Source organism: Mytilus galloprovincialis, chromosome 1 (assembly GCF_965363235.1).
Source record: "Mytilus galloprovincialis chromosome 1, xbMytGall1.hap1.1, whole genome shotgun sequence".
NCBI lineage: Eukaryota > Metazoa > Mollusca > Bivalvia > Mytilida > Mytilidae > Mytilus > Mytilus galloprovincialis.
In genome coordinates, this window is record NC_134838.1 from 10,559,857 (window position 1) to 10,569,684 (window position 9,828).

At 30.9% G+C, this 9,828-nt stretch overlaps 1 protein-coding gene across 1 annotated transcript; it reads left to right on the plus strand.

Annotated features, from left to right (window-relative positions):
- Positions 1-2,869: 2,869 nt before the first annotated feature.
- Positions 2,870-9,556, plus strand: LOC143065091 (uncharacterized). The gene is made up of 7 exons (XM_076238440.1): positions 2,870-2,914; positions 4,125-4,166; positions 4,977-5,046; positions 6,437-6,571; positions 7,326-7,376; positions 8,223-8,358; positions 8,958-9,556. Exons 3-7 carry the CDS (start codon positions 4,984-4,986, stop codon positions 9,074-9,076), a joined length of 504 nt encoding a protein of 167 aa, XP_076094555.1. The 5' UTR covers positions 2,870-2,914; positions 4,125-4,166; positions 4,977-4,983; the 3' UTR covers positions 9,077-9,556.
- Positions 9,557-9,828: the final 272 nt, after the last annotated feature.

Genomic DNA, 9,828 nt, shown 5'->3' on the forward strand with positions numbered 1-9,828 from the left:
AAAACGGGGACCTATGGTATTCCTTACATTAACGTCACTTGTCCCAAGGTGGATAGTTGTTTCCTTGTCAATCTTACCACCTGATCTCTTCTTCGTCCATTACTTGGACACTGTCAGCTGGTTGACCATCATCTCAAATGTTGAGAGTTTGTGCTCGAAAGGTGCAATGTTTACACAGGTGTACGTACAAACAGATGCAATTATAAGAGAATAGTTCGGTTTCCATCATATAAATTGCTGTCAGTTACATCATCAATCAATTTAATTAGTTGTCATTCACATGCAAATTCACTTTCAAACGCATATCTTCCATTTTTCATCTGACCTTGTGCTTTCTACAGGCATGGTACTCGTAGCCATAAATCGTGCTTTAAAAACAAAAACTCAATCTGATTAAAAATAATAAATCTGAAACTGACTTGATTTCTTGATTGACCACATATTTTTACGTATGGAGGACGTGTTTTCAAAACACACTCTGTATTCGTATGGGAACCAACTGTATTCCGCTTTTTGCCGAATTGTCCCTTAATTCATATGAGTCTAGGTTGGTTACCGATAATAATATTCAGTATACTACACATATAAATATAACTATCAGCTAATACATAGAACGTAGTACCGGGTACCAACATAATATGAGTCTGACTTCATACAGAAATTTCGTAGAAAAATGTAAACAAATAAGAAGCTTCATTTAACTCTCTTTTCCGGTTTGTATACGTAGATGACATATGTATAAAAAAAAACTCGGCCAATTTTAGCTATTATTCGATGTTCATATTTTTTTTAGCGAAAATTTCGCGGACTGATGTGCTCGTCTTTGACAACAATACAAAGTGACGTCAAACGGTATTGTATCTATTCGACAATGAGAAATCCAAAACTGCTTAGTCAGCTGTAAAAGGTCCAAAATGACCAAGGACTCACAGGCATACTTATATATATGCATTCGGTGTACCATGTTAACATCGACTCAGAATGTGATAACATTGGATAAAAAGAACATTTTGTGGGTAAAAGAGTGTGAGTTTTTTAAAACTTATTATTGAATTTGATAATATGTTAAAATATCTAACGTTTTTATTAAAACGAAACAGCCAAATGGCATCTTACGTACTGAGTAAGTTGCTGTATTTGTCCTACAATAATCAAAGATAATCCGTGGCAGCCGTAAATCTGTTTTCATTTAGCAATGAATTAGACATTTATAATCGTATTTTAAGCTTCGCTTTTCCTTGTGAAAAAAATGCCCAACCTATGGTTCAATGAATGAATGAATGAATGAATGAATTAATTGTTACACGAACACCCTAAAATATAAATGTACTTAGATCGCCAGTTTTGATTAACGATATCTTCTACGTCATGGTATAAACATATTAAATTAAGGTTAAAAATAAGGATAAAAATGTTGCAATTGATTACGTATGTACACGAACAGCCTAAAATATAAATGTGCATAGATCAAATAGCCAGTTTAGGTTTACAATATTTTCTCATCATGACACAAACATATGAATCTGCGATGTGCATAGATCAAATGGCCAGTTTAGGTATACAATATCTTCTCGTCATGACACAAACATATGAATCTGCGATGTGCATAGATCAAATGGTCAGTTTAGATATACAATATCTTCTCATCATGACACAAACATATGAATCTGCGATATGCATAGATCGAATGGCCAGTTTAGGTATACTATATCTTCTGACATGACACAAACATATGAATCTGCGATGTGCATAGATCTAATGGCCAGTTTAGGTATACAATATCTTCTTACATGACACAAACATATGAATCTGCGATGTGCATAGATCGAATGGCCAGTTTAGGTATACAATATCTTCTTACATGACACAAACATATGAATCTGCGATGAGCATAGATCGAATGACCAGTTTAGGTATACAATATCTTCTTACATGACACAAACATATGAATCTGCGATGTGCATAGATCGAATGGCTAGTTTAGGTATATAATATTTTCTTACATGACACAAACATATGAATCTGCGATGTGCATAGATCGAATGACCAGTTTAGGTATACAATATCTTCTTACATGACAAAATCATATGAATCTGCGATGTGCATAGATCGAATGGCCTGTTTAGGTATACAATATCTTCTTACATGACACAAACATATCAATCTGCGATGTGCATAGATCGAATGGCTAGTTTAGGTATACAATATCTTTTCGTCATGACACAAACATATGCATCTGCGATGTGCATAAATCGAATGTCCAGTTAAGGTATACACTATCTTCTCGTCATGATTCAAACATATGAATCTACGGTTAGAAATAAGAATAAAATTAAATTGATACATTATTAAAGTATTGGGGTACAAATTGATAACCCTGTTGATTCTAAAACATGAAACCCAAGGTTTGAGAGGAGGTCAACATCAGAAGAAATTAAGAAAAAATCTTAAATAATTCAAATCGATTTTGAAACATAATTTTACTATTAACTGAAGCGTTAAATTAACACATCATTTGATTTTTAATCTTTTAAAGATATCGTTAGAGACGCGTTGTGTGTGATGAATTCACTTTCAGTAGTCAAGCATTAACCTCAATGTGAAGAAAAAGGATTAACTGGTTTTTTAATTGCGAAATAATGATTATTCATAAGTTTGCGGTTAAAATGGGGTATCTACCTAAACCATTTTTTCATTTTTCCCCCCATTTAATAATTTTTATAGTAAAGATAATATGAAAGGTATTAAATTCTTTCTAAGTATCGAATCAGGAACAAAACTGTATTGCAACATGTCTTAAAATAATGAAAATCCAGAAGGATCTGATTGGCTTGTACTTCAACAAGGAACACATGACGGTGACTATATAAAGCTGCAGATATAATCTTCAGACATTCAGCAAAGGCAAGAAAAGGTACGTTATATCAAAATTATATAGATTAATTATCTAAAAAATAGTTTTTTGTTTCAGCGATGTTTTTGATTGATTATGTCATTTAAATGTTGTGATATACTTCATGCTCAAATTTTTGAAAATCATTCATTAGTCGACACTTAAATAGGATATTATTTGTTAATTTTTGTGAACTACAACAATTTTTTACAATGCCAAACAGCTTTTCAATGAATATAGCAGACGATAGGTTCCCGCCATATTCAAATACAGGTTTCAAACAAAGGTTTTTACTGTTAATGTCTTTACAAACGTACGACTCGTTGAAATAGCGCATTGTTATTCAGTCTTATAGAATCGCAAATAATCAGTTTATTTTTTTCATAAAGTTAGAAAAAAAGACATACAAATATTTGTGTAGTATTTTAAAAAAACGAAAGACTACTATTAATTTGCCAAATCCTTAAATATTGCTTCATAAATGTAGAAAATCTTTATTTAACTTTAATTTAAATGTACTTACTTTATATGATTAGCGTAACTACGAAGACATTTTCGAAGCACAATATATAATATTATAAGTTGCATTATTGTGTAAAAATATAAGAATAATGCATAAGTATCCCATTTGCTGAATATATTTGATCAAATTTAGCTTCTCGTATTTTATCATTTTTTGTTCAATGTTGACTGCTGTACCCCTATTTTTGACATTTTTAACTATTGTGTCTGTTTGTTTTGTTCACGCATCGGTGACAATATAAGACAAAAAATGCCGCCACATATTTAGGTATTTTTATCAAATATCTTATATATTGATTTTGGTTAAATATTGTCTGATTTCTTTTGTAATAGAGTAATTGCATTGTTTTTTTATATTATCAATTCGTTATAACTTCATAGTAATAGGGTAACATGATTAAGTCAAAGTGCATTCGGAATTAAGGCAACTGACCCTGGAAAAGGGTTTAACGAAATTGTATCGGCTAAAACTTAAGCAATTTGTTTACACTCATAAAGAAACAAAACATTCTATTAGCTGGAATAAGCGAATAGTATAGCTTAGTATATCAAAAGTATCTGCGATTGGTGTAAAGTAAGTTATACAATAGAATTTAAAGTGTCCTAGTGTACACTGAACTTAGTTTATCAAATCCTTTTCCAAAAATTGTTGTACTATGCATTTAAACGCTCGTTTCATCTTTAACATAGTTTCTCAAATTATTTACAGGTCATTTAAACCACAAATAAGAACAGCTGTTAATTCAAAATTGTAAGTTTGTAATTATTTTTACTTTTTTTTATTTACTGTAGCTATCCAATAACCTTTGCAGTAGTGAATTACCTATTGCCTGACCAGCTTAAAAAATTGTCAATACAATATGTCCATTTAAATTGTACAATAGGTATTGTGAGAGCTATTATCTACAGGTGGTCATTTAACTACCTGTAGATTTACCTGGTTTGTGTTTGACAGAGCGTATTTAAATGAATGAAAGCTAGCTTGCTTTCTTCATGTTCAATGTCCTGAATGGACTATTCTATTTAGGTATGGGGCATTTTACATTTAATTCACTATTTGTTTTTTCTTATAAAGATATTAATGGTAAATTTATTTTGCTTCAATTATTCGACCACAAATGAATCATTGCTGGTAAATCCCACTTTGTACTTTTTTTAATATATTGAAAATAATTTTTGTTAACAGTTATTCCAATTGAAATAGATCCTGAATATTGAATGAAACTTAGCATCACTACTATTCCATTTCAGGAATCGTAATATAACATGAAAATATATCCCATGAGAGAACACCAAGCCACACATAACTCATCTTGTAGAATTATTCACAATTAGATGGGCTATCCAAACAAAAAGGTTCAATTGGCTTAAATTCAATGCAATATGTGCATTCGTAGATCGAATTAAAACATATTTTGTTAGATACATCACAATAATGGTCAGCAATAGATATGTCAAAAGTCGCAATGAAGTGTTAAGCCCTTCTTTAGATGAATTACGTTAAGAACATATTGATAAGCATGACAGGTTTTATTATTTTATGATCAACTGTCTTTTGTAGTGAGAAAATGTATAGATGGATAGTTTTATCGTTCATTTTGATGAGTGCCAGTATGTTTGAAGCATCGAAGGTAATTTTATTGATTTAATTTGGTATTGTAGTTGAATGTTATTTAAAAGTACTAGCAATAACTATGATTACATAAACAAACTTTATCGTAATATTCTATACAAAGCACAAAATGTCATTCTCCTCAAAAGTTAACCAAACCTTTAAACAGACGTTTTCATATGGATATAGTGACGATACTTTGTCAGGTCATTTGACCTGGCATTTTTTTGGAATAAACATTGATTCACTCATAGTATTTTTTCATTGGAAACAAATCCATTTGTCGCTATGTTACGAAATTTTCTTTTATCTTACTGACTGATAATTTCTTTTCGCACAACAGTATAGTTATATAAACAGTTATAGATAGAAACTAAGTGAGCACGTTTCGATGTCAATAAAATCATCATCTTTAACACAGGCAATATAGCGATACCGTAGCGGCTCAATCGAGAAAAAAACATCTCGTTAAAATGATTAACGATAATACATAACCATCAGTTGTTGGCAGATTCGGGTTATAATACTCTCATACATTCTACGATTTTATAACCGATCGGAGTGCGCTTCATTTTCATATGATGAATATATATCATACAATTATTTTTATAGAGGTCTGGAGCTGGCATGTCAGCAGCTGGTGGTAGTTCTTTGTTAATTTATGTATCATTGTCCTTTGTTTTGTTTCTTCTGTTTTTTCTGACATCAGATTTCTTTTAACCTGAGTTTTGATGTGTAGATTGCTGTGTGTTTGTTTATTTTACATTGGCTTCAGATGTAGAAGAGGGTTGCAAATTACCAGAATACGTTTAACCCCGCCGTATTTTTGAGCCTGTCCAAGTCAGGAGCCTCTTGATTTTGTTAGTCTCGTGTGGTTTTTTTTATATTTTACTTCATTAACATGATTCAAAGTTAGTGTGACTTCAAATGTCACTGAACTTGAGCATATTTTTGCTAAAGCTGCATCCGCTATGTCGAAGATCCAGTGATGGCCTTGGCCTGTTTTCTACTATTTGGTCGGATGGTTGCCTCTTTGACACATTCTCAATTTTCATTTCAAATTTCATATATATGAATTCTTGTGTGTACAAAAAAGGGCAAATCACAGAAATACTGAACTCCAAAGAAAATTAAAACTGATTTGAGAGAATGAACATTCACATGTACATCTTTTATTGTTACGTTTAAATCAATTATAGAACGTAAACTGTCATCAATCGATTTATGACTTTTGAACACCGGTATACTACTTTTGCCTTAATTCATCATATTGATGCAAAATTTAGATATTAAGATATGCATGTCAAAAACTCTTTCATGCAATGTAAGACACATACATGTATATGTTTGAACGCGAATGAAACTCTGTAAATAATTGAACAGTAACTTATTAAGATGTAATTTTGAAGGTATCAGAAAAAGTGTTGAAAGACAATAAAGGCGGAGAATATGACGTCATTGATGTTGAAATTGGGAACACAGATATTGCAATAATCAAGAAAGATGGTGTTATAGTGGCAGACGAAATTACCAGTAAAGACAAAGTAAGATGACAATTCATGTATCAAATATATTTTTGTTTTATATGTTTTCAAAAAAGAAAAACAATTTAAACATGACCAAAAATAAAAGGTAAACTCCAATATTTCTTTTCGATTAAATTATTGCCCATTTTTTAGATTTGTTTTCAAAAACAAAACTGCCGTCGAGAGGCAGAGATACAGAGTCAAAAAAACTAATTAACTATCTTTTTGTTGAATTTTTTCTGCAAAAATATCGAGGCTCCATACTATCATGTAAGTAAAAACACGTATACAAGATGCAGAAAATCCTGAATTATGCATCTTTAGTAAACTTTTAAAGTTCATAGAAACAGATGTATACTATTCAATTATACCAATTTAACTGTTATATTTTCTCAAATAAAAAAAATAATTTCTTTCGTTTTATTCCAACTGGCTATCTTACTGATTGTCAACATGATAACTCTCATCATGTACCTTAACCTTAATGTATCAAAGCTATCTATAGTTTGTTTACTATTATTGCACCATTATGTAATATAATATTAAAACTAAGGATACACATGCAAATAATAATATTATCAATCCTCAGTCATCATTTCAATTTTATAAATAAACATACGTTAACACTGTACTTCAATTTATTGTTAATTTGTCAACGCAACTGAGTCTTTCAGACGACATGGCATATAATCTTCTTTCATTGATGTCTGTTGTAATAATGTTAAAAGGGTCACTTATATCATTCATTCATATTCGTTTTCCTTTGTTTTAGGAGTATTCAATAATCAAGTATAACGGAACCTGCAATGTTCAGTTTTATGAGGTAAATGCAAGTGAATGTCAACAAATGTTTTGAATGGAAGTGAAACTGACCAAACAAGGATTCACATAATTAAATCCCTTCAAAGCAAATTGGTACAAAACTGTGCATGAAAATTATCTAATTATTCAATTGTGACATTTATATAATTGCGTGGCAACCTAAGTATGATCCCTTCTATTTTTCAAACTACATGAATAGTACACTATAAAATGTTGTACATGAATGGCCGTTCACTGTAGCTTAATTATGAAGTGAAAGCTTTAAACTATCCTATAGAAGTGTTGGATCCCAAGGCAATATCAAATGATAAAGGGCTTAACATAGCCATTAGTACAACTGTTTGTCAAATTATTATGAAAGACATCATGAGAATAGTAGTATAAAACTATAAAATCATTCAAAGTTAGGATTTTAACTTTGAAAATGAATGGTACATTCACATTCCCTCCGTCTCCAGAAAAAATGAAATTGAAAAGGAGGCAAAGTTGTCGGTTACTACATGTAGTATTTAAACTAGGTTGATACCGGACCTTAAAATCAATGACTGTTGATAAAAAAAACTCAAGCATCTGGTTTGGAAACGATTGTAAATTAATTCTCAAGGATTCTTTAGGTGTCAGTATTCAGATTTATAAACATATATAGCTTTTGACAATTTGAACAATTGTTATTGACTATGAATGGAGAAAATAATGATTCTGCAAAATTGCATATTTCTAGACTATCTAAACTCTACAAATTTAGTTTTAAAAATGATCTTATTTATCTAAGAAATTCTAATTTCCTATCATGCGAGACGATACTAAATACATATCACTTACCTTGTTAATTGATTTGCCTTCACAGGACCCTTCAGATTCCAAAACATGCAATGAAGCTTTTGAAGATGACGAAAGCATCTCGAATGACACCAAAACAGAAATCAAAGAAGAGTGTGGAGATTTAGATATTGCTTATGTTAAGGCTGTTCATTGTAACACAGGTATGCTTTTTTAGATTCAATTTAATCGACAGCTTTATGAAAGAGTGTCCAAAGAAACAAAGTTGGTGAATATTCCCCCTAAATGTATAAAATATTTGCAACAAATGTATGACTAACATCAAACAACTATTCAATCGTGCAGTCCCACAAAAAAATATAAAATACACACAAGACTCGTTTAGGTTCGCCGGACTGGGGGAGTATTTAGATACAATATATCAGCAGAAGCTTAATACAAATTGACTGTAAAAAAGGATAGTGAAATAACAACTCCTATATAAACTCAAATAGGGAAGCTCCCTCAAACCTACAAATCAAACTTTATACTTTACCAACCAACAACACGAATGGAAAACAACTGTCTTATTCCGATTGAAACAGGCATTTTTTGGAGAATTTGATAGGCGAACCTGCGTTTAAAGCTAGCTAAACTTCTCACTTGTATAACGGTTGCGCATAGTTCAATTATATTGATGATATTAAGTGTGTCTTGTGGCTAGCAACACCTAGAACTTTATTGCAATTTTGAATATACTGCTACACTGACAATATTACAAGACTTTCAGGATATATTTTTGCCATTTTTCTTATACTTACAGAACACGGCATCCAAAAGAGAGCATGCTATTATTATTACTACATAGGTCGATGTTGCAGAAGGAGATGGTGGAGATACACATGTTACATCTGTTATTACAGAGTCATTCGATGCTATTGATTGGGAAAATAGGAGTGTCTCTTCATACTTTAGTACTTTTGTATTATCGCAACTTTTTCTTTTTTTATATCAAGATACTTTAGACACTTTTGTATGGTTAATTATGTAATATATTTGAACGTGTGTTTGTTAGTGCGTCTCTCATGACTTCAGTGTAAGTTATATCAAAAAAACAATTTAGATTTAATTGCATTTGTTTAAAATGAATAAGGTTTTTTTTCTTAAATGTAATAGCAAGTTTATAACATACTCCGGAAAGGTGAAATAACAAAAATACCGAACTCAGAGGAATATTCAAAACAAAAGTGTTAAATCAAATGATGTAGAAAAGGATTGATTAAATTTAGTTTCATATATATCGAAACCTTTTATTTGTATGAAACATTAAGCCTGCTTTTATAGCTAAACCTTATATTTGTAAGACGAATATTTAATTCAAGCTATGATTGTTACCTTTAACAAATAAATACTAAACAATGATAGTGTTATGCTTATTTTTATCTAACAAATACAACGGGTTAGAATGAGTACTTCAACTTGCAGAAAATGGAAAATCTGTATAAACGTACTTTTTGCAAATTTGCAAAAAAAAAATGAAACTGTTTGATAGATTTTAGAATTGTATAAAGCCCAAAAAGTTCAGATCAGAGAACATACCACCCCAAAAACGCAGAAAGCAGACATTAGGCTTTTTGGGGTTGATTTTCATGTAAATTACAACGACTATTATCCACCATAGTAGAAATGACTTT

Coding starts and splice junctions, on each gene's coding strand:
- LOC143065091 (XM_076238440.1), top strand. CDS start 4,984: ATGTATAGATGGATAGTTTTATCGTTCATTTTGATGAGTGCCAGTATG. Junction 7,377..8,222: donor GCAATGTTCAGTTTTATGAG/GTAAATGCAAGT, acceptor TTGCCTTCACAG/GACCCTTCAGATTCCAAAAC. Junction 8,359..8,957: donor GGCTGTTCATTGTAACACAG/GTATGCTTTTTT, acceptor TTATACTTACAG/AACACGGCATCCAAAAGAGA.